General features: G+C 44.3%; 1 protein-coding gene across 4 annotated transcripts in view; it reads left to right on the plus strand.

Moving 5' to 3' along the window:
- The first annotated feature begins 6,538 nt into the window (after positions 1 to 6,538).
- Positions 6,539 to 25,666, plus strand: part of SPATS1 (spermatogenesis associated serine rich 1) — a 28,705-nt gene continuing 9,577 nt past the window's right edge. The window contains exons 1-7 of one of the 4 annotated variants that reach the window (XM_030315625.1): positions 6,539 to 6,605; positions 6,934 to 7,068; positions 7,982 to 8,106; positions 14,520 to 14,655; positions 17,226 to 17,350; positions 19,470 to 19,631; positions 24,896 to 25,016. In XM_030315625.1, coding sequence (XP_030171485.1) covers positions 8,097 to 8,106; positions 14,520 to 14,655; positions 17,226 to 17,350; positions 19,470 to 19,631; positions 24,896 to 25,016 — 554 coding nt within the window. In that variant the 5' untranslated portion in view covers positions 6,539 to 6,605; positions 6,934 to 7,068; positions 7,982 to 8,096. Of the gene's footprint in view, positions 6,606 to 6,785; positions 7,069 to 7,981; positions 8,107 to 11,365; positions 11,449 to 14,519; positions 14,656 to 17,225; positions 17,351 to 19,469; positions 19,632 to 24,895; positions 25,017 to 25,666 lie in introns of those variants that run through there. The other 3 variants (XM_030315624.1, XM_030315623.1, XM_032593172.1) reach the window with 3 other exon arrangements.

Here is a 25,666-nt window from a genome sequence, read left to right on the forward strand (position 1 = left end):
TTTCTCCCATTGCTGTCATCACCAGGAGAAACTGCTCTGTGGCTACTGTTTCAGTGGCAGACCACGGTCTCCAGTGTGAGTTACAGGAGACGCCAGCTTCCCAGTTAACTTCTCTTGCCCAGCACAGTAATAAGTGAATTCCTTCCTCCTTAAGTGGATTCGGTTAAGTGCTCGGTGGTGGTGGTTTGAATGCCATCTCTTAGAATAAATCGAAGCCATTTCTGAATTTTGATTTCTGAATTTCTGATTTCTGAATTTCTCTTCTTCCTCTGCTCTGAAACGCTTCCTAACTACGAAGGGTTTGTATTCAAGAGTCTCTGCTTAGAAGAAAAATGTGTCGAGTAGGCAGTTCTGTTTCTTTCCTGCCCTGATTCCTTTCCTAAATCTGAATCCTGTGTAGCTGAGCAAGGAACATCTGGAACTTTTAGAGGCCTGTTTCATCCGAGAGGAAGGCACATCCGGTTTGGAGTGTTTCTGGAAAATGAAAAAGGAGAATAGAAATTTGAAAAAGATCGATGTGTGTTGGGAGGACGTGTCCATACCTTACTCCAAAGCATGAGAATCGTGAGGACGGTTCGTTTGGAGGAAATGGGTAGTCCTGCAGGTGAGGCCTTACTCTGTTCAAAGCCCCATAGAGCAAACCCAGTGAGCAGTCCAGGCGTCAGAAAAGTGGATCATGATTTTGTCATAGGAGTTGGAGAAGACAGAAGAGAAGGTGTTTCCCTCCACTGTATTTTTTTCCAAAAAAAATGTTTAATGTTTTTATTTATTTTTGAGAGAAAGAGACACAGAACAAGCGGGGGAGGGGCAGAGAGAGAGAGAGAGAGGGAGACACAGAATCCAAAGCAGGCTCCAGGCCCTGAGCTGTCAGCACAGAGCCCGACACAGGGCTCGAACTCACAAATTATGAGATCATGACCTGAGCTGAAGCCAGATGCTTAAATGACTGAGCCTCCTTCCACTTTATTTATTTATTTATTAAAAAAAATTTTTTTAACATTTATTTATTTTTGAGACAGAGAGAGACAGAGTATGAATGGGGGAGGGTCAGAGAGAGAGGGAGACACAGAATCTGAAACAGGCTCCAGGCTCTGAGCTGTCAGCACAGAGCCTTATGCAGGGCTCGAACTCACGAACTATGAGATCATGACCTGAGCTGAAGCCAGACGCTTAAATGACTGAGCCTCCTTCCACTTTATTTATTTATTTATTTAAAAAAATTTTTTAACATTTATTTATTTATCAGACAGAGACAGAGTATGAATGGGGGAGGGTCAGAGAGAGAGGGGGAGACACAGAATCTGAAACAGGCTTGAGGCTCTGAGCTGTTAGCACAGAGCCGTATGCGGGGCTTGAACTCACAGACTGCGAGATCATGACCTGAGCCCGACTGAGCCACCCAGGCGCCCCATCCTTCCACTTTAAAGTAACAAGGACTAGGACACCTGGGTGGCTCAGTTGGTGAAGTGTCCAACTCTTGATTTTGGCTCAGGTCATGATCTTACGGTTTGTGAGACAGAACCCCGAGTCGGGCTCTGTGCTTGGGATCTTGTCTCCCTCTCTCTCTGCCTCCTCCCCTGCTCACGCTTGCTCCCCCTCTCTCAAAACATATAAATAAACTTAAAAAAAGAGTACACAGCCACGCCCTGTGCCATGTGACTTTGTGTTATTCCCCCACCGGTGTGGATGGAGTTTATGTCCTCCCTTCAGAGATCTTAGGCTTTCCTGTGTAACTTGCTTTGGCCCACAGAATATGGGAGGAAGTGACAATGTGCCATTTCATTCAGCCCTCTGGTGCTCATGCCATTTGACACGAGATGAACATGCATGACGGAGCTTCCGAACCCAGGAGAATGAGACAAATCTCGGGGAGCAAACCTGACCTACACCCTGGAGCCAGGCTGATCTGCAGCTTAAAGTATATTGACCTGGTTGGCTTCTAAACTCATGAGTTATTAAATATATGCTGGTCGTAGGCTGCAACATTTTGGGGAAGTTTGTTACAGAGCATTATTATGGCAATAGATGACTAATACAAAGACCACAATGCAGAAGCAGGGAGTAAAAGAGTAAGTGAAGTAGACGGCTGACGGGCGCATAAGGGAGGAAGGAAGGAAGTGATGGTGGCTCTGAACAAAGAGCAAGTGGAAAAGGGGCCCCCAAGAAGAATAAGGAGAAGATGAGAGGCAAGGAGTACTATGGCAGCAGCTCCCTTAGGTGTTGGGATGGGCAGGAGCAGCGTGTGCACACACGCACACACACACACACACACAGTCCCTCTGTGCCTTTGGTGAGCCCTGGACCTTTCTGGTGTCATCGTTCAATGTTGTCTGAGAGGTTTCCAGGGAGTAGAAGTTTGATTCCTAGGAAGGTTTAGACTTCCAATTTTAGGGTCTATCTGGGCTCATGGTTGCAATAATGGGAAGGCGGGGCATGTGAGATCTGAGGACTCCCCTGAAGGGAGTATTAGCACCACTAGCTGGGATGCGCCCTAACTTTAAGCAGGGAACCGGCCCTCCAAAGCGCAAGTGCCTGGTGTGAGCTGGGATCTGTAAGGTCTTGTGACCTTGGGGAGGCGATTTAATCTCTCCAGACTGACATTTAGAGATAATGGAAATAGTAATGACCTAACTGAAGGCTTGTCTTGAGCTGTGAGAGAGAGTGATGCGGTACCTGGGGCAGAGTGAGGCCCTCCACAGACTAATATCAATGCTATCTTGTAAAAAGAACTGATATCCAGTGTTCAGTGAGGCATTGACGTGTCTTGTTTTTCTGAGCCTAGATGTTGAATAAAGACAGGAGTCCCACCCAATGGTCCATGACACCTGACCAAGTCTGGAACTCTCGCTGGCGATACTCTGAGCAGAAAGCTGTTCTCCCACCATTTGTTATTCTTCAGCCCACATCAGTCGATCCGCTGGCTTTTGTTCTCCCGTTTTTCTTTTTCTCAGGGAAATCTATTTTTCTTAAGCTTGTAGGGGGGGAAAAGGTGGAGATAGACCTGAAGAAGCAGATGGCAGAGGTCAGTAGGATGCCCCATCTTACCACCAGCGTGGGCTGTGGGCAGCATCATTTTCTAGTTGGCTCTTCCACCGAGAGCTGGGTGACCCCTCTGTCGCACCTCTGGTTTATAAAAAGGTTCCGATGACCTTTATCACAACTTCGGCGGGGGGATTTTTGGCTAGACTGTTCTCTAAACACGAACTTGCATTTCTTTTCCTAATCTGCTGCCTATGATTGCTCTAGATCTGTCTTGTATGTTCCTTTTCCAGGGAAGAATTTCCCAGATCAGCGGGCTCCCTGCCCAGCCAGTGTTACATGTTTCTTAGAGTTTGAGCAGAGGAGCCCATCTGCCCCAGAAGGCATTCGCTTCCAACAGTCTATCCTTCCGGAGGCTCTTTGTCCTTGGTCCTGTTCAATACCTGAGCAGGGACACACGGGGATTTAGCAGCCCTCTTCATGGAGCTTAGGGTGAGCAGAGTAAGGGGGATGACCTTCCTCTCTCCCCAAAGGCCTCTAACTTTTCAACAACCTGCAACAATGAAAATCGCTTCTATTGTTTTCTCTCCTCTCTCCTTCCCCAAGAGAACAGGCCAAATGCTGTTCAGTTCCTCTTGCATCGGATTTGAGTTTGTATTTCATTATAGAAATCAGTCACGGAAGGAAAGGCTCTTCACAAAAGTGCCCGCTTATTGGCTTCTTACCAAGTGCATGGCTTTGGTAAGTGCTAAGCTAAGTGCTTTACATGTGTTTATTCATGAATCCTCTCAATCACCTTTTGGACTGGGCACTATTATTATCCCCCTTTACAGACGAGGAAACTGAGTCTCACAAAGGATGAGTAGCTTGCCCAGAGGTGCACAGCTCCCTCCCACCCTCCCTCTGTCCCTCTTTTTCCTTTGGTCCATTGCCTCCTGAGGGAGCTGGGGAATTCTTTCCATACAGATCAGCCTCTGGAAGCAGAGCAGGGTGGGGAGTTGACCTGGAGGGGCCCAGGGAGGATATGAGGATGCACTGCTTCTGCCTCCTTCTTCCACAGAGGGATCTGCAGGGATCATTCCATGCTGGGTCAAACCTGGTATTCAAGGAATTCCCCCAACAGCCCCATCAAATCCAGCCTTCTTCCTTCTGAATCTATAGAGAACAGACCTTGCACTCCATTTGCCGGTGTCCTTATTCTGTGCGTCTGTTTCATACATTGTAAATGTTATATATGTTTTAAAATCTTACTCATTTAGTTATCTCACTCTGATATCCAGGCCAAGGGGATTTTTGTGCTTCTGGGGACAAGCATCACCCCGGACCTCTCCCAGGCAGTTTGGCAGCCTACGATGGGAATGGCGATAGCCTGGCTGGCTAATTGGACTAGTAGTTCACCCCCTTGAGTCTGTCTTTCCTCAACTGTAAGATGGGGATGGTTTTTATGGCACTTCATTATCGTAGGGATTAAATGAGATAATGAATGCAAAGGGATTGGCATATCATAGGCACTCACCTGGGGAAGGGGCTGGGTTTTACTCACCTTTGAACCCCCTGCCCCTGGCACAGTGCCTGACACATAGAAGGTGCTTGGAGCTGTTTCCTGACCTGAACTGATGGTGACGCTCTTTGAGGATTTGGGTGCTGGTAGTGTTAGCAGGTTCTGAGGCAATTAATGCGCGTTCTCTCTCTCTCTCTCTCTCTCTCTCTCTCTCTCTCATCTTTGCCAGGCCCCCTTGCCTACCACTGAAGGTTTTGGAAGGCGACTGTGTGTCACTAATCCACTCAGCCCCCATTCTCTCAGCGCCCTCTTTGTCTGAGGCCCTGGAATGCCTCAGCCTGAAGGCAGCAGTCAAGATTCTCCGGCGCTTTGTATTTTCCATGGCCTGGTTTACACTGCCCTCTGCTGTGTGCTTACGGGATAAGCATGTTCAATGAGGGTTTGCGGTGACGTTTTCTTGACATTGGGAGAGGCTCCCCTCTATGGGCTGCTTGCAATCCTGTTGGGGGGAGAGGTAGTGTTTAAGACCTCCTCCCCAATTTAGCTTGCAACTCCTGAGGCTTACCAAACACAAGAGGCTTTTTACCAATGTCCCTCACCGCTCAGCCATCAGATAATGCCATCTTTCTAGGATTAGATTTCTTAGGCATTTTTCGTTTGGCCTTGGCCAAAAGGGACGGGGTAGAATTTATTTGATGCTATTCCCAGTCTGCTGTCTAGTTTTTTCTGAATCGCTGAGCACCTAATTCTTAGAGCTGCCCCAGCTGCTGTCAAGGGTCTGGGCCGGGGGCGGGGGGGGGGGGAGGGTCACAGGAGGCACCTGAGCCAAGGGAGAACCAGCAGGGACCCTCTCTGCCTGTAAACTTCTTACACCACCACCCTGCCTTCTGTCGGTTGTCCCTTCTCAGAGCTGATCCCAGTCAGTGAACACAAAATGGGGTCCTGCACGTCAGAGTGGGAAATTGGGGGCTAAAGACCAGGCCACTCCCATTGACTTCACTATAGAACCTGCTAGAAACGTACACCAAAGCCCCAGCGGAGGTCCCTGCTGATGGCCAGCACAAGTCACCGGACATATGAATGAGAAAGCTCCAGCTACCTTCTGACTGCAACTGCATGAGACACCCCCACACATGAAGGGTTAGCCTAGCCAACCCCCAGAATCAGGGTTTAACAATCGTGATGATGGTTGTTTAAAGCCACAGAGTTTGGGGATGGTTTGCTATCTAGCAATCGATATGCAGAAGAAGTGACTTAGGATTGTGGGATCCTGGGTATCAACACTACTTTTCTATGTTTTCCAAGATTTCTACAATGACTTCTTTTCTAATCGGAAAAAAACTGTTATCAAAAATAAAAACATGGTCTAATTTTTCCCTCCACTTCACCAAGGGAGAAACTAGGTCTGAATTTGAATTGAGGGACGTAAGCCAGACTTGGAGAAAAATTTTCCATGCAAGATTAGTTAGATGCTGGAAAGAATTAGAGATCCATTCGAGTTGGTATGATGGAACGAGTGGTCGATTTGGAGTGAGGAAACTTGGAAATGAATCCTAGTTTTTTGGGTGACCTTGAGCAAGTCCTTGCTCAAATTCGGCTTTCTATTTTGAAAAATGCAGCTGCTTAGGGAAGATAACATCCAGCAGGGCGCCTGGCCCAGAAAAGTGGTAGGTGATCCTGCCTAATCAGTGCCAATTATGAACAGGCATCTGCAGGCTTTGCGGACGGCCCATCCTTCACTGCCACCAGAGGCTACGGTTCCAATAATGACATCTGCCTGGAGAAAACCCACAACTCTTAAGAAAATTAAAAAAAAAAAAAAAATCCAGAAACACTGAGCAGCTTTTCCGGCGGCCCTTGATGGCGCCGCTCCCACTAGCTGGGGCGAGTAGCCCTGCCCTTCGGGGGACCCCGGCGCCTGAGGAGGGCGGGAGCGCCCGGGACGCTGAGGCAGGAGGACCGGGAGCGCGCCTGGCGGGACGCAGCGCGGCCGCGCGTGGCTGCGGCCGGTGTCCAGGCAACCCCCGGACGCGGCTCCGCGGGAGAAGCAGGTGGCCCCGCGGCCCTCCGGCCCTCCGCTCCGGTTCCTCGCCCGCCCGGCGCCCGGCAGTTCGGCTGCCAGTGGGTGCGTTGATCTCGCAGCCTCGCCCGAGGAGGCTTCCGCTGGGGGAAGGGGTGGAAGACCCGGAGGTGGAAAGGGAAGGAGCACCTTGGGCGGGCGGGGCAGCGAGTGTGGGCGGCGGAGAGAACCCACGGGAACCCCGGGGGCATCCCGACCTGAGAAAAGCCCGAGGAGGGGGCGGGAGGGAAGTTCTGATTAAGATGCCACCCCTGCCCTCTTTGACTTTCAATGGCTTGTGGACTTTCTCTTGGCTTTCTTTGATGCCTTTCTTACAAAGGTGTTTTCTTTGTCTCCGGGTTGCTTTTCGTACTTAAAATCAACACATGCATAGATGAGTCCACGTACCCTGGAAAAGGTCCCCGGGACTGTTCTCTCCCCTCCATCTCCAGAGCGACCTGCAGCAGAGAGCTGGAGAAGGTTCAAGAGGAAAGAGACCCTGGCATGACCACGATGGAGAAGAGATACAGTTGAGTTGAAGAAATCAGAAGGGCTGGGTGTGGATTTGGTCGCCAGATCCAAGTATACCAGAGCCGGGAAGTTCAAACCACTTCAAGTGTACGGGGAGGCCAGTTTGCGGGCATATAAAAAGTAGTCTTTGAAAAGTAGCTTATGTCTCTTTTAACCTAAGATCTGATGAAGCGGATAGCAGCTCAAAGCAGAGATTCTCACAAATTAAGTCCTTGGATCTCATAACAGCCCAGAGGAATATTACTAATGAGTAAAGAGAGCCAGGGGCGCCTGGGTGGCTCAGTCCATTGAACGTCAGACTCCTGATTTTGGCTCAGTTTATGATCTCACCATTAGTGGGATCAAGTCCCACATGGGGCTTTGGCCTGCTTGGGATTCTCTCCTCACTCTCTGCCCCTCCTCCACTTGTGTACTCACTCTTTCTCTCTCAATCTCAAGATAAATAAATAAAAAAAATAAAGGGTCTGGGGAGCCAGAGTTTTGACCTGCCCAGTGCTATGGTCAATAAATGGTAAATCTGAGGATTAACCACAGTCTTCTGCCCCCCCAAACCTGTGTCCTTCAATTTTTTCTTTGCTCAAATATTACTAGATTTGTGGCACTATTTATTGGATGGGCAGCTCGGGCAAAAAGTATGAACATTTTAAGGAAAGGCTTAAATTAAAATAATGGATAGTGGCTCCTTAATTGGTTCTGAAGGCTGAGGAGGATGTTTGGGGGGCACACTGCCTCTAGAGAACAGAATCCTGAAGCAGAACAGCCACAGTCTCCCAGAAAACCTTGGAATGAGTGTATGCCTAGGTTGGCCTTTATAGGTGAGTGGCCTGAATGCTGGAAACAGGGAATGCTGTAGAATGTTCTGTCTGTGCCCCATCAGATCATAGCTTGGTCCTCGGCCCTTTGTATTACAGGTCTTCTGTCTCCTCGTTCTCCTTCACAAGTGCACAGAGAGCGGGGAGGTATGACTTACCATATGCACCTGTAAGCGGGGACCAGAAGAGCAGGAGTTGGAACCCAGAGTGCCCAATGTGGCCAGGTCAGCAAGAGAAAAAGGTTTGGGGATTCTAACTTTAAGCTCTAGGCTTTTCTGCAGTTCCCATGTTGAGCTCAGGTAACAGACGGAGCTGTTGTTTTAAAGGTGGGGGAGAGGGGGTTCATGTTTCTGAGTTAGGGGTACTGGAGGAGCACCAGAGTCTGAGATCCCCAGACCACATTAACCAGAGAGTCATGACTTCCTTTCCTGCTACGTAGGTGTGTCCGTTCAGGAGACCATATCTGAACTCAGCTTCACATGGAGTCCAGGGGTTTCGGGAAGGAAGGGGCTCCACAAACCAGTTGAACATGAATACAAAACTGTGGGTGTATATGCATTTTTCCAGCAAGGGGGGGCTGTTGTTTTCATTACTTTCCAGGGGAGTCTGTGATCCGAAGGGTTAAAAACCACAGTCCTAGACCCTTAGGCTGTTTGTGGAGCAGATAAGCAGGGGTGAGAAACTGAGTGGTTAAAAGGTAACCACATTAAGCTAACTTGGCTTGATGTATCATTTTCTCCCTGCCAGACCATGCTATTGTGTAAATCAGCTGTGATGACAAGTATGTGAAAGTTCCTTGGTTATGTAAGGTGTTATTCCTGCCTAAAGAAATGGAAATAATTAGCGTGGATTCCACAGATGGTACCAAAGAAACAGACTTTCTTCTAAACTCTCCATTTCCCCCTAAATTTCTTTCTAGTCGCCAGAACCTTCTCTCGGTCCCTTCTGTTGAATCATCTTTTCTTATATCACTGTGTTTTGGCAACTTGTTAGAATTTCCCATCTTATGGCTTCCTGGACATTGAATTTGAATAACAATTATCATGCTAAATGATGACATTTTCAAGAAGCATGTGCCTTAGCTTCTTTGTATCATCTCAGCCTAGTGAGCTAGAGGGAAGGGGGGCAGGTGTTGGGAGCTGGGCTGGAGAGGTAATTGACTTACTTGAAGTAACTGGATGTTACCTTTACACAAGGCGAGCATCAGTGTCAGAACAGAAGGGGTCAGACTTGCAATTCCAGCCTCTTCTACTGGAGGACACGTGGAGAGGCAGCCAGAGGCCACGTTTAAGTGTCTCCGGGCTGTAGAGGCTGAGTTACTTCTGGGAAGATCCTGTAGTAAGCTGGATTTGGAGGATGCGCCCTTTGCCTGTTTAGAAGAGAGACCGCTCTTCCTATGCTTGCCTGTCAGATAAGCTTTCCCTTTCAAAGCAGCCACAGGCCACTTTCTAGAGAGTTGCCAACACAAAGCTTCTTAAGCAAACAAGGAAATATGCTAAATTTGTACATGTGATTTCACTGCTTGCTGCTCAGGGTTATATAATATATTTAAATTTTGCCCCTAAAAAAACCCCCAAAACAACAGTGTTTGTTTTGTAATGCCATCCATAGCAACCAGTTCTTGCTTTGGTGAACTTGTAAGTCCTCTAGTGGCAAACATACAATTAGAATGTTTACATGCTATGAAAAGGCAACCACTGTTAAAATCCAGGGGCAAAAATTATTATCAGTAAATGCTGTAATAAATCAGAGCTTACATATGATTATCAACCTAGAAGATATATCTGCTCTTGCTTTTGTCTTCTCTACATATGTGGATCCTTTCTGATTCCTTATAGATAAGTTTCATACTTTTTTCATAGCTATGTTTCTGGAAACAGAAGCACCGGATCAAAAGTGCACTTCTCACGGACTTTGGAGGATGCATATGGCCAAAGTGCGTTTTAGTAAGATGGAGACATTTCTACCAGCAATGTACAAGAACGCCATTCCTCTAACCTCTGCTAATCTTAGGTTTTTGCAGACTCCTAGCAAACACTGGTATCGTGTCTTTTTTTTTAGTTTTTTATGTTTGTTTATTTTTGAGAGAGAGAGATAGAGTGCAAGCAGGGGAGGGGCAGAGAGAGAGAGAGAGAGACAGAGACACAGATCTGAAGCAGGCTCCAGGCTCTGAGCTGTCAGCGCAGAGCCCTACGTGGGGCTCGAACTCAGAAATGGTGAGATCATGACCTGAGCTGAAGTTGGATGCTTAACCAACTGAGCCACCCAGGCGCCCCTGGTATTGTGGCTTAAATTCAGCTCTTTGATTATTAGGAAGAATGGATTTTTTCCCCCCCAAATGTATATTGGCTATTTGTGTGTGTGTGTGTGTGTGTGTTTAAAAATTTTTTTAATATTCATTTATTTTTGAGAGGCAAAGGGGGAAGGGACAGAGAGAGAAGGAGACGGAATCCAAAGCAGGCTCCAGGCTCTGAGCTGTCAGCACAGAGCCCGACGCAGGGCTTGAACCCACAAACCGCAAGATCTTGACCTGAACCGAAGTCGGACGCTCAACCAACTGAGCCACCCAGGTGCCCCTGTGTGTGTTTAATTCATTACCTAATCATGTTTTTTGCCCATTTTTTCCTTGGGTATTTATTTTCATTTTATAAATTTATAAAAACTCACAATTTGGCATGACTACTAACTCTTTTTCTTGTTGTATGCTATAAACTTTCCCCCAGTTTATAGTTTTCTGTGGAACTTTTAAATGGATATGTTTTCAAATCACGTATCTTTTCCTTTATTTTGCCTGTATTTGATATCTTTCTTAGAAATAACTTCCCCGGTCTAAGATTATGTAAACATTAAATTATCATTTTTTTCAGGTACATCTTTTATTTTAAATCTGATATTCAAATCTATCATTCATCTGGATTTATTTGGGGATTAACCAATTTTATTTTCATTCCAAATGATTAGTTGTTTCAGCAATATTTTTGAATAATCTATTCTTTCCCCACAACATGAAATGCCATGATTATATAAAGTTTTATTCTATCTACATTTTCTATTTTGTTCTCTTGATGAATCTGTTAGAGTCAGTGTCAGTACCATCTTGATTATGTGACATTAAACTATATTTTATAAATTATACTCTATAGCTCTGTCACCTTGAATAGGTTACTGGACATTTCTGACCCTCAATTTCTTTTTGTGTAAAGTTATTTCTGTTCCATTTATGATTATGGTATTTCATTGCTAATACTGTTTACTTGTGTTAAAAATTGTTTTTTCTTGAACTTCACTTACCTATATTATTGGTACTTTCCACGAAGCCATACCAAAGTTCTGATAATCTTCTCTATTTCATTCATTTGTGCTTTTATTTTTATAATATCCTTTTTTTTTTTAACCACGTTGGGAGGTTTATTCTTTTTTCCTTATTTTTTTGCATTGCAAGTTAGCTCATTAATTTTGGAATCTTTGTTTTTTAACCACCTGTCAGTTCTAAGATGGACATTTTTCAGCGTGTGAACATCTCTGAGGTTGGATTGGTCTTACCAGAGCTGTGGGCCCAGCAGCAGGTGTGAAGTAGTTTTTATAAGCTTTGCTGAATGAGCCCTGAATAATATAGAGGGTGTGTCTGTGTCTTGGAAGAAAATTCCAGAGGCAGTCGAGGAACGCTTATTTAAGACGTGCTGCATCACCCATGTTCTTGTTGCACTGAGGTCAATTTGGGTGGAAAATGTGGACATCAGTGATTGAGTTGAAAAGTGATTCAGTAATCAGGCTTTTGAATGTAAGATTTAAGAAGGCCTTAACCAGGGGCCCCTTGGTTGACTGTCTGACCCTTGGTTTCGGCTCAGGTCGTGATCTCACGGTTTGTGGGATTGAGCCCTGTGTTGGGCTCTGCACTGACAGTGTGGAGCCTCCTTGGGATTCTCTCTCTCCCTCTCTCTCTCTGCCCCTCCCCTGCGTGCGCGTGTGCGCGCTCTCTCTCTCTCTCAAAATAAATAAACTTAAAAAAAAAAAAAAAAGAAGGCCAGGCACCTGGGTGGCTCAGTCGTTTAAGTGTCCAACTCTTTTTCGGCTCAGGTCATGATCTCGTGGTTTGTGAGTTCAAGCCCCACGTCGGGCTCTGTGCTGACAGCTCAGAGCCTGGAGCCTGCATCTGATTCTCTGTCTCCCTCTCTCTCGGCCGCTCCCCTGCTCATGCTCTTTCTCGCAAAAACATATTAACATTAAAAAAAAAAAAAAGAAGGTCTTAACCAATTTATTTTGCTTATATTTTCCTTCTTTAAATATGCACATGAATGATATGTATTTAAAATATACATCTAAGTAAGTCTGAAAGAATGCTTCAATAAATATATAATAAACATTCTAAGTGGTAGAGCATTCTCTCCTACTTTAATTGGCAACCTTTGTTCTTTGTGGTACATAAAATAATAATGTTATTACAGTTGCTGGTGTCTCATATTTGGTGGAATACAGTAGGTGCATTTCGGGCTCTAGTTTCTACTTACCGCTTTATTTGAGTCCCACAAGTTTGATTTATAGTACGTATGTCATTGACCGTTAAGCACCTCGTGATTCCCCTCACGATTTCTTCTTTTATGTGAAATATTTAGAAGTGTGGTTTGAGTTTCCAAGCTCATGGATGTTTTTGGCTGTCTTTTTATTATCGATCCCTAAAATTGTATTGCATTGTGGTCAGAGAGTGTGGTCTATGTTACATTGGTTGACGCTACTTTTGTGGTTTGTAGGTGGGTGGTTACGCCTTTGGCTACCGGGACCCTGTGCTCTCCTCTTCACAGCTCCCCTCCCCTGGGCTCCAGTCCATCCCTGCTACTCACACCTCAGGCAACCAGTTGACCCTTTCTGTACCTAGGGCTGTTCTAGGTGCTGTGGCATATTCCAGAATGGCTCCTCCCACACTTGGCCGGCTCTGAGAATCACCTGAGGTGCTTCTTTAACATTCTGACACCCGGGTCTTGCCCTGTAGGTCTGAGTTGGAGCTCCGGGATCTGAGTTTTGGATAAGTGCCCCAAGATGATTCTCATGACCGAGCAAATTAAAAATGTGGGTTCCCAGGCCTCACTTAGAGAGATTTGTGATGGGATATGAGAATTTGTATTTTTTTTTAATGTTTTATTTATTTTGGAGGGGGAGGGGCAGAGAGAGGGAGACCCAGAATCCGAAGCAGGCTGCAGGCTCTGAGCTGTCAGCACAGAACCCAACTTGAGGCTCGAAACACGAACCGTGAGATCATGACCTGAGCTGAAGTCGGACGCCTAACCGACTGAGCCACCCAGGTGCCCCGAGAATCTGTATTTTTAACAGGCCTCCCAGGTCATTCTGACACAGGCAGTCTTTATGCCATACCCTGAACAACCTGAGAATGGGGATACTGGGAGGGGAGGGGAATGTACTCAAGAGTCACAGAAGTCTGACTCTTATTTTAATTTTTTAAAAGTTTATTTATTTATTTTGAGAGAGAGGAAGAAAGAGAATCCCAAGCAAGTTCCACACTGACAGCACAGAGCGTGATGCAGGGCTCAACGAACCGTGAGGTCATGACCTGAGCCAAAATCAAGAGTCGGATGCTTAACCGACTAAACCACCCAGGCGCCCCTTTTTGTAATTTTCTAATCACCGGAGGTAACGTTGTGTCTATTGGGCTAAAGTTATGCATAAAGAAATGCAATATCCATTCACCTGACTTTTTTTTTTTTAAATGTTTTTATTTATTTTTGAGACAGAGAGAGACAGAGCATGAGCAGGGGAGGGGCAGAGAGAGAGGAAGACACAGAATCCGAAGCAGGCTCCAGGCTCTGAGCTGTCAGCACAGAGCCCAACCTCACGAACCCGTGAGATCATGACCTGAGCCGAAGTCATACGCTTAACCGACTTAGCTACCCAGGCGCCCCTCATGGAAGTTTCTGATGGCAGTTCTTTGGATTATTCATCAGTCTTTCTATGAATCAATCCTTTGGAAAATTGTATTGAGATGCTCAATATAACTTGATTCAGAGGTTATCTCTACCACTTAATTCAAAGTAGACAAACTCCGGAGGGACAAGTAGTGTAGCATTGTGGTTAGGATTTTTGACTTTGGTATCACAAGAACCGTGATCAAATCTAGATCTAGATGTTTGCTTTCTGTGTGATCTTAGGCAAGTTGCTTAACCATCTGTGCTTTGGTCTCCTCATCAGTAAAACGGAAAGATAAGCAATGCTTATGTCTGTGGGGTATTATGGGAATTAAGTGGGATAATGTGTGTAAGATGTTAACACCATCCCCAATACACAATAAATGCTCAATAAACATTATTTTTAAAAAATGTTTATTTATTTTTGAGAGAGAGAGAGAGAGAGAGAGAAAGAGAGAGTGGGAGAGGGGCAGAGACAGAGGGGGACATAGGATCTGAAGCTGGCTCTGTGCTGACAGCAGAGAGCCCAACGTGGGGTTCAAACTCACCAACCGTGATATCATGACCTGAGCCAAAGTCGGATGCTCAACCAAGCCACCCAGGTGCCCCTAAACGTTAGTTTTTTTGTTTTCTTTTTTAAAATAATTTTTGTAATCCAGGGGACACGATGGAGGGGTAGATATTTCGTTTCATTAACGAACTCCAATGGTGATGTGTTGCAGGTGATTTTCTGGAATCTAAGGGATGCTTTGCTGGCACAACATCCTCTGGAAGAAAGGTCAGCCCCTCATCTTCTGCTGCAACATGTCCTAGTGTGAGTGAGCCTGCAGTCCCCGGCAAAGTGTCCGTTCACCTAGAGTAAGTAAGAGGCCAGTACAGTCCATACTGTTGGCGTAAATTCTGACTGGGAAGCCAACAGTCTAAGAGGTAGAATGACATGTTTGGCAAGAGCATAGATTCTGGAGCCAGACTGTCTAGGTTTAAACCCCAGGTCTGCCAACTTCATCTGTGTGAACTTGGGAAAATCACTTTACCTCCCTGGGACTCAGTTTTTTATCTGCAAAACGGAGATAATACTTCATAGGATGGTTTTGAGGATTAAAGGAGGTAATGCATGGAAAGTGATCACAAGACTCTCTGGCACACAATAAATGTTATATGCATGGTTGTCATTATCAAATGTAAAAGCAAGCGAAACTAAGCTGTTTTTGTTTTTAATGTTTTAAAATTTCATTTTAGAGAGCGAGTGGGGAGAGCGGCAGAGGGAGAGAGAGAATCCTAAGCAGGCTTCGTGCCTAGTACAAAGCCCGATGCAGGGCTCGATCCCATAACCTGGGATCGTGACCTGAGCCGAAATCAAGAGTCAGCCACTCAGTGGCCTGAGCCACTCAGGTGCCCCCTATTTCCTTTTCAAATGGAAATGATTATATGGGTCCTGCCTACATCGCAGGATTATTAGAAGGGAGCAAAGAAGACCAGCGTCCGTTGCTTTGAAGCCCTTCAACCGGGAGAGCGATGTAATGTCGTGAAAAAACATCCCATGATTTGATAACTGATAACTATACCTGAAGACCAAAGCCATCTGTCAACTGTAAAGCTACTTAAACAAGAAGTGATTGCTTTTACTGCTGAAAATAGTTTGTCGTAGGTTTTGGTTTTGGTTTTTTGTTTTTAATGGCCAGGAACTTCGCGAAACACAATGCTCTGTTATCACAACCATTTCAGCTTAGGTTTGTTTTTTGGTTACTTCTTCCCCTTCCCTTTATCTTTGTTGATTTTTAATTTCCATTTAATGGTTTTATTGAACGTGCATATCTTTTGGTAGCAGTTTTTGTGGAAACGTAATTCACATACTGTGTAATTCATCCTTTCAAAGTGTGCAGTTCAGTGGTTTTTAGTGTAGTCAGCAGAGCTGTGCAACCATTACCACAATCAATTTTAGAACATTTTCATCACCTCAAAAAGAAGCCCATCCTCTTGAGCAGTCACCCCCACCGTGGCCCCTACTCTACCTGCCCCTCCCCCCCTCCTCCCCCCAGCCCTAGACAGCCACTAATCTACTTTTTATCTCTGGACATTTTATATAAAAGGAATATGTGGTCTTCGGTGTCTGGCTCCTTTCATTTAGAATCATAAAAAATTTTTTTTAAATGTTTATTTATTTTTGAGAGACAGAGCACAAGCAGAGGAGGGGCAGAGAGAGAGGGAGACACAGAATCCGAAGCACAGGCTCTGAGCTGTCAGCACAGAGCCCAACACGAGGTTCAAACCCACAAACCGTGAGATCACGACCTGAGCCAAAGTTGGTCACTCAATAGACTGAGCCACCCAGGAGCCCCTAGCATCGTATTTTTAAGTTTCATCTAGGTTTCAACATGTATCAGCACATCATTCCTTTTTTTTTTTAAATTTTTTTTTAACGTTTATTTATTTTTGAGACAGGGAGAGACAGAGCATGAACGGGGGAGGGTCAGAGAGAGAGGGAGACACAGAATCTGAAACAGGCTCCAGGCTCTGAGCTGTCAGCACAGAGCCCGACTCGGGGCTCGAACTCACAGACCGTGAGATCACGACCTGAGCCGAAGTCGGATGCTCAACCGACTGAGCCACCCAGGCGCCCCACATCATTCCTTTTTTTAAAAAAAATTAGGGTGAAATATATATTAACATAACATTTGCCATTTTATCCACTTTTACCCATTGGCATTAATTACCTTTCCGTGTTGTGCAGCCGTCACTGCTATTTTTTAAACATTTTCATCAGCCCAAACAGAAATGCTGTACCTGTTAGGCGATAATTTCTCCCAGACCTCGGTACTCTAATCCACCCTAATCCGCTAACCTAATCTAGTTTCTGTCTCTGAATTTACCTGTTTAGATATTTTGTGGAAGTAGAGTCATATAATACTTGTCCTTTTGTGTTTGGCCTAGTTCATTTAACACAATATTTCAAGTTTCATTCGTGTCGTAGCATGTATCAGAACTTTCTTCTGTTCTATGGCTGAATCATATTCCATTGTATGTCAGTGCTACATTTTGCTCATCCATTCATCTGTCAGTGAACATTTGGGTGGTTTCCACTGCATGGCTAACGTGAGTCACACTGCGAAGAACATCCGTTTACAAGTGTCTAAGTCCCTGTTTTCCATTCTTTGGGGTATGTGCCTAGGAGTGGAGTTGCTGGGTTATATGGTAATTCTATATTTAACTTTTTGAGGAACCACCACACTGTTTTTAAGGACGCACCTTTGGGCTCTGTTTCAGCCCCCTCAAATTGTAAGTAAGTAAATGATATGTTATGGACATTTATGGGGGGGTAGGCTTAGTTGACGCACGTGAGCATAATTCTAGCGTAAGATATATAAAATCAGATTCTAACTACCAATTTAAACACATAGAAGATTCTAATCCTTCTGCCTCCTTTCCAGCTCTGCTACAGATTTGGATCTGAAATCCTCCTCCGCACATTCTGATCAGTCCTCTGAAACCTCATTCCCTGAAGTCCCCAAGGATAAATATCCCAAGGAGTTCAGCCTGCTTAAGTTGCAGACAAGTGAGTACGTCCTAGCCTCCCCTCTGCGTGCCTCCATACCCAGGGCTTTCCAGAAGTCTGCTGTACTGTTGGGCACAGTTCACTGAAGACTCACGAAGTGCCAGGCATTTGACACGTTTTCTTTCTTTCTTTCTTTCTTTCTTTCTTCTTTCTTTCTTCTTTCTTTCTAATTTTTATTTTTTAACATTTACATCCAAATTAGTTAGCATCTAGTGCAACAATGATTTCAGGAGTAGATTCCTTAGTGCCCCTTACCCATTTAGCCCATCTCCCCTCCCACAACCCTCAGTTTGTTCGCCATATTTATGAGTCTCTTCTGTTTTGTTCCCCTCCCTGTTTTTATATTATTTTCGTTTCCCTTCCCTTATGTTCCTCTGTTTTGTCTGTTAAAATCCTCATATGAGTGAAGTCATATGATATTTGTCTTTCTCTGATTAATTTCACTTAGCATCATATCCTCCAGTTCCATCCACGTAGTTGCAAATGGCAAGATTTCATTCTTTTTGATTGCTGAGTAATGCTCCATTGTATATATATGCCACATCTTCTTTGTCCATTCATCCATCGATGGACATTTGGGCTCTTTCCATACTTTGGCTCTTGTCGATAGTGCTGCTATAAACATGGGGTGCACGTGTCCCTTCAAAACAGCACACCTGTATCCCGTGGATAAATGCCTAGTAGTGCAATTGCTGGGTCGTATGGTAGTTCTATTTTTAGTTTTTTGAGGAACCTCCATACTGTTTTCTAGAGTGGCTGCACCAGCTTGCATTCCCAGACAGGTTTTCTAATTCTCGCAGCAGCTCTGCTGGGGAGCTGTCATGATATGTTTTCCCAAACTGACATGGCTTTATATAAAACCATAAAAGTATCATAGCAAAGTATTAAAATAATAAAGGAGTATATAAGGTAGAGTATAGAAACCCCTTCCCCAGTGTTCTCCAATGTATCCCCCATGGGCCCTGTAGCCGTGAGGAATTTTGAAGCGTGTATGTGCTGGTATGTATGTACTTATCTATACATGGGTTGGAGTATACAACCATATTTTCACTAGTGGAAAATAGTATACAAACTTTTCACTCAGAACAAATAGATCATGGACCTCTTTCTGTGTCAATACACATAAATCTAGGTGGCTAATATAGGCCTACCCATTTAACACCCCAGGCAACTGAGGCGCAGAGAGATTTAGTCACTCGTACAAGACCACCTGGCTAGGAAGCACAGTGATGGGATTAGACTCCAGGCTCACCTGCCCCCAGAGCCTGTGTTCTTTCTTGGCCACCACAGAGCCCAAGTGTTTCTCAAACAACCCTAGAGCTGTTAGAGGATCTTTCGTTGTTTAAAATCACTTTAGCCATTTTGTAGGAAAAGTATTGAGCGAGGAAACAAAGCCCTGAGAGGTCCGGTGACTTGCCTGAGGCCTCGCGATGGCCTTTCTCATTTGCCAGAGTTGCATGTCTACATTTCCCAGAGTCACTCTAGTGCACGCGTGTCCCATCATTGCTGCCAACACTGTGGTCCATCCACTAAGTTGCCGTGGTTGGCCCAGCCCTTCCCTGGTTGATGGGCATTCTGTTCTTCCTACCCACTCATCAGAGTGAAGGCTGGATCATAGGTGCTTGTACAACTGTCTCTTAGCTTCCCATTCCAGACATCGCTTCCAACCATAAAGATGGCTTTATTTTTGGAGGAGAGGGTAAAAAGGAAAAAAAAAAGAGGCCTCTTAGATACCTATCTCCCCTCTTCCCCTCTTTTTTTTTTTTAAATGTTTATTTTTGAGAGAGAGAGAGAGCAAGCACGAGCAGGGGAGGGGCAGAGGATCCGAAGCGGGTTCTGCACTGCAAGCAGAGCCCATTGTGGGGCTTGAACTCATGAACCGTGAGATCATGACCTGACTGAAGCCTGACACTTAGTCGACTGAGCCACCCAGGTGCCCGTTCCCTTCCTCTCGTGCTGAGTCCCCCAGAGGTTAACACTGCCCTTGATGTAGAACCAAGGAATTAAACATGTTGATAAAGGCTGTACAGTCAGAGAATGCCTGGGACAACTTTCTGTCATTTAATTGCATTATGAGGCCGGCAGCGGAGCTGATGGAAGGATTTCTGATGTCTTGCAGAGGATGGGCACCGTCCTGAATGGACATTTTACCCGAGGTTTAGCAGCAATATCCACACCTACCACGTTGGAAAGCAGTGCTTCTTTAACGGGGTCTTCCTCGGCAACAGGAGGTCTCTATCAGAGAGAATGGTGGACAAGTGCTTTGGGAGGAAGAAGTATGGTAATGTTTTCCTCCTGGACCTTGACTGTGCGATGTCTGAAAATACTTGAGTTGTGGTTCTGCCAGGCCAACATTCCATGGCTGGTGTCAGCCCTCGGGGGTCACCATGTTACTGTAGGGCGGCCAGGAAGATAGGAAAGTGAAGGGGATGTTTGGCAATTCTTTTTGGCAAAGAACTGACAACATATGCTGATCCACATTTTTGTTTTTCTCTGCATTTCATAAAATGCTAATGTGACATTTAAGTCATCAGACAAGTTCTCTCAGATACTTATTAATAGAAACCTTCATTCAAGTCGGAAGAAAATAATTTGTTTCAATTAGATGCTGCCCATGATATGTATTTAAATTATACATTATATTCTTCAAAAGGAAAATAGCCCATAAACCTTAGCCTGAAGTGCATTCTGTTATTTCATACCTTATTAAAGGTAATTTGAGTTGAGCGTGTGTATATACTCATATAGTTTGTTACTTGGTGAGTTCTCTGTCCCAACCTACCCATAATAGATTTATGGAAAGATCCTAGTGTTGCTGAGTTCCAATGGATCATTATAGCACATTCTTCCATAGAAATACCATACAGGAGGCAGCCCTTGCTTCGTGGATGAGTAGGATTGCTGTAGCAGGAATACAAAGAGGAAGAAATAGAAAGTTTTCATTTTTGAGGTTTAAAATAGACTTTTTTTTTGTTTATTCTGCTTTAGAGAGAGAGAGCACACCAGCGGGGGAGAGAGGGGCAGAAGGGGGGGAGAGGGAGAGTCTCAAACAGGCTCCATGCTCGGCGCGGAGAACACAGGGCTCGATCTCACAACCTGAACCGAAATCAAGAGTAGGACTGAGCCACCCAGGTGCCCCTAAAATGGACTTTTAAACTCATTGCACAGGCAAATAGTTTTAAGTGTTTATTTATTTTTGAGACAGAGAGAGAGAGAGAGAGAGAGAGCACATGTGAGTGGGGAAGTTGGGAAGGGGCAGAGAGAGGGGGACAGAGTATCTGAAGCGGGCTCTGTGCTGACTGCAGAGAGCTCAATGCGGGGCTCGAACTCGGGAACCTGAGCGGAAGTCAGTCGCTTAAACAACTGAGCCCCCCAGGTGCCCCCAGAGATAAAGTTTTAAAGATCAAGGCTTTTGTCTGGATAGAGAATATATAAGAAGCCATACTAGAGGAGGTGGGAGAGTTGTCGCTGAGGTGGGTGTTTTGAGGAGTCCTGTATTCTGCTCAGTTCCTGGGACCAAAATCTAGTCGGTGATCAGATGTGACTCTAGCTGGGGCTTCTGCCTCAGACTGTGGTTGGGGAACCTCAGCGTAGTGATAGCTGTGGGCAATGTCTGGGCAGAAAGCCAGATGCAGGGTCTCACCCACCCAGGAGACGTGGGTAATAGCTGCATTCTTGTGCCCCGTGAGGACTGTGGAGGTCGGGACACATAGAAAGAATGAAAGAAAGAGAGCAAGCCAGGAGAGCTCCATAGCTCTCACGACCAAAACGGCAGGAGGCCACCGTGTGAGGCTCTGTGGACCATCAAGCCAGGGGTCATAAGAACGACTTTATGTCTCACCTGATGCATTGTGGAGCGGGCTGACTTCCTGAGGATCAGACTAGATGACACATTTTAGCAGACAACGGAAATAGATACCAACCTACAGAGAGTAGCAGAGATAAGATGAGGGTCAGACACCAGGGTGGTTCAGACAGTGATCCAGGACCCAAAGGCTTATACCAAAGCCTTGATATCACATAAGCCTGTTGTGCACACGCTTGCTCCCCACCCCCAACTGAGTTGCAGCCATAGGGTAGAATAGGAAAGATTTATTTAACTGGTTTAAACATGAAAGAGCAGAGAAAGACCAAGAAGGGACTAAGTTTAGCTGTATAGTACTTAGGAACGCTCTCAGCCACGGTCAGACAAAAGCCAAACTGTCAGAGGCTTAAATCATAAGACATTTATTATATACTTAATGAGAAACTTTGGAATCTAGGTGGTCTATATTGTCTGATTGCCCAGTGATGTCACCAAAGATATAGCTCCTTTTTTTTTTATTAAGTATATTTATTTATTTTGAGAGAGAGCGAAAGAGCAAGCAGGGGAGGGGCAGAGAGAAAGGGAGAGAGAGAATCTCAAGCAGGTTCTGCATTGTCAGCACAGAGTCCGACGCAGGGCTTGAACTCACGAACCGTGAGATCATGGCCTGAGCCGAAATCAAGAGTTGAATGCTTGACGGACTGAGCCGCCCAGGCGCCCCAAAGATAATAGGCTCATTTTGTGTTTATGTGCTGCTATTCTTAGTTCTGTTGGATTTTTGTCTTCACACTTGTCATCTTATGGTCACAAGAGAACTGTTGCAGTTCCAAGCATCACGTCTATATTTCAAAACATGAAAAAGAGGAATCTCTCTTGTTGCCTTCCCTTTTTAGAATGAGGGAAAAATTTTCCCATATGGTCCTTAGGAGACTTCCTTCCACTCATGTCTCACTGACTAGAACTGGGCCAGTGACAAGTATTTATCAAAAATAAATGGTATTATCGTGATGACTCAAGTCCTGACCCTAATCCATCACTTCCCTCCTAACTCAAATATTATCCTGAATTTTGTTTATTATTATTTTTTAAAGTTTATTTATTTTAGAGAGAGACAGACAGACAGACAGAGACAGAGTGTGAGCTGAGCAGGGGTCAAGAGAGAGGGGACACAGAATCTGAAGCGGGCTCTGGGCTCTGAGCTGTCAGCACAGAGCCCGACATGGGGCTCAAACCCACGAACTGTGAGATCATGACCTGAGCTGAAGTCCGGTGAGCTACTGGGTGAGCCACCCAGGCACCCCTGAATTTTGTTTATTATTATTTCCCTTCCATCCTTCCTTCATTTGTTTCTTCTGTCTTTTTATGGTTTTTATACATACTGAATGCATGCAAAGGTATATTTATGAAGTATTTATTGAATATATAGAATAAAGTATCACAGTCACTTGTGTTTTTGTTTAAATTTCTAATTTATTTTTGAGAGAGAGACACAGAGCATGAGCGGGGGTGGGGGGGGGGCAGAGAAAGAGGGGAGACACAGAATCGGAAGCAGGCTCTAGGCTCTGAGCTATCAACACAGAGCCTGACTCGGGGCTTGAACACACAAACTGTGAGATCATGACCTGAGCCGAAGCTGGATGGCTAACTGACTGAGCCACCCAGGTGCCCCTCACTTGTGTTTTTTTTTAATGTTTATTTATTTTTGAGAGGGAGAGAGAGAGAGAGAGAGAGAGCAAGCAGGGGAGGGGCAGAGAGAGAGGGAGACAGAGGACCCAAAATGGGCTCTGTGCTGACAGCAGAGAGCCCAATGTAGGGCTCGAATTCACGAACTGTGAGATCATGACCTGAGCCCAAGCAGGACATTTAACTGACCGAGCCACCCGGGCTCCCGTTAAGCATCACAATCATTTGTATGCTTCTTACTCCATTTAAGACATAGAGTACTGTCTTTATATTTGAAGCTACTGATAGGCCCCTCCCTGAATATGACATCTTTCCTCCCCCAACTCCACAGGTAACTCCAATTCCACCTTTATTACAAAGAAAAACTTTTTATGGGGGACATTTTCAAACATTTGCCAAAGTAGAGAGAAGACCATACTGTTTCCTGATGTACCCATCACTTAGTTTCGACAATTATCACATGTGGCTAATCTTATTTAATTTTTATCCCCCTCCCCCAAGGATTATTTTAAAGCAAGTTCCAGACATCAGATAATTACATCCATATATGTTTTTGTGTATACCTCTAATAGACAAGGATTATTTTTATTAAATGGCCACAATACCATTTTCATATCTTAAAAAAACTAACAATAATTCCTTAATATCACCAAATATTGTCAGTGTTCAAATAGTCAATTGCCTCACAAATGCCACAATTTAAAAATATTTAGAGTTTGAATCAGGGTCCAAAAAAGGTCCACGCTTAACAATTAATTAAAATGTCTTTAAAATCTCTTTTTAATATATAGGTCTTCTTCCTCTTTTTTTCTTGCAATTTATTTGGTGAAGAAACTAGGTTATTTATCCTATAAAGTTTGCCACAGTCAGGATTTTGCTGATTACATCCCTTGGTACCATTTAACAGGTTTCTCTGTCCTGTGTATTTCTTGTACACTTATAGTTGGATATACAGGCTCGATTCGTTTTAGTGTGACTAGTTCTTGGGTAATGTGCAGTGACTTCCTTAAACCTCAAATACAATGGTCTCTTTTCCATTTTTTCTCTTCCTTGATCTCTTGCAGCATTTAATATTTTTAAGCTTGGCACTGGACATTTCTTTGTTATTCTCTTCTCCCTCGTTACTTCTTGGACAAGACGGAGAGGCAGCGTTTATGACTGCCAGTCAGCTTCCATTATGAACTGAAATTCAACACATTTATTATAGAAAAAATCCAATCAAAATGTATTTCATTAAGAGTTAACTCTGATGATCAGCTATGATCAGGCCATTGGTGGAGTTCCTTAAAGGCCTAATTTGTTGTCATGGAAGAAGAACAAAATGTTGTCTATGGTTATAGGGAAATTGACCTGAAACTGATTTTTCTCTTCTGTAGCTCTTCCTCATTAGCTAATTCCCTTCTGAGATCTAGTCAGAGAGGCAGAGCCCAATTATAGTTGCTCCTTAAGATTCATAGGGCACAAGGATTCAAAGTACACCAATGCTCAAATTTTAAGCAGAGTTCTTGCTCTTCCTTTGCAGATACCTTTGATTCACTTCTTATATTATCTATCTCGCTATCTATCTATATATTTATTTTTGTTTAAGGGTCAACTGTAGTTATTTTTTTTAATGTTTATTTATTTATTTTGAGAGAGAGAGAGAGAGAGAGAGAGAGAATCCCAAGCAGGCTCCAAGCCCAGCACAGAGCCCAATGTGGGGCTCCTTCTCATGAACCGTGAGCTGAAATCAAGAGTCGGACACTTAACCAACTGAACCACCCAAGTGCCCCTCATTTTAAACCAAAACATCCTGCCTGCACCTAAGCTACTGTTCTTTCCGGGGGTGGGGGTAATCGGGACACTTTCTGGAACAATGTCCCAAACACAGTGTTTCTCAAGCACACTTTCATCTTCATATTCTCCAGGCAAGATGATCACGAACAGAACTTTAGGAAGCCTCTATGTACTTCATAATAAAACATGAAATTATCCTGTTTCCATTGTCATATGGATAGAGCATTATCTGTAGATCACCTTCAGTCCCTTTTATGATCTTGTTTTTAAATATTTCACAGATATTGATCCTAGGAATGGAATACCAAAGTTAACTCCAGGAGATAACCCATATATGTACCCAGAACAGAGTAAAGGCTTCCACAAAGCAGGCTCAACTCTCCCACCAGTGAATTTCTCAATGTAAGTGTATGTGAATAGCAGGGTTAGTTAATTATAAAGGAATTGTAGCTCTCTGTACTATATATGTTATATTTCATAAGGAGTAGATTCCAACAAAACATGGTTGCTGAAAATTCCTTAAAAAGTTAATCTCTAGTTCCTTAGTGTCTACACACGTGTACGTGTGCAATTGAACTTATACACAGGATCTTGACTACAAAAAGGTGGTTGTTAATTTTGTCACTATTGTTGTTACCACAAATCTGAGGACTTTTCGGTTTCATACTGAATCAGATTATTAGTGTTTACTGTTTGGATTGATGTACACTTGGAACTAAACTTAGGCCAAAGCGATTCAGAAGAGGATCATTAAGTTAAAAGAAAAAAAGTTGGTGTATTATATTAATATTTTAAAAAATCAATTATGTTTGGTTTACTGACGTTTAATAAAAATTACAATAAGAATTATGACCTTTATAGTTGTGAAGCCCATAGGTGGCCATTAAACCAGAAAATAAGACATATTCTTCTTTAAAAAAAAATTTTTTTTTACATTTATTTATTTTTGATAGATAGGAAGAGACAGAGCACAAGGGGGGGAGGGGCAGAGGGAGAAGGAGACACAGAATCCGAGGCAGGCTCCAGGCTCCGAGCTGTCAGCACAGAGCCTG

Source organism: Lynx canadensis, chromosome B2 (genome assembly GCF_007474595.2).
Source record: "Lynx canadensis isolate LIC74 chromosome B2, mLynCan4.pri.v2, whole genome shotgun sequence".
NCBI lineage: Eukaryota > Metazoa > Chordata > Mammalia > Carnivora > Felidae > Lynx > Lynx canadensis.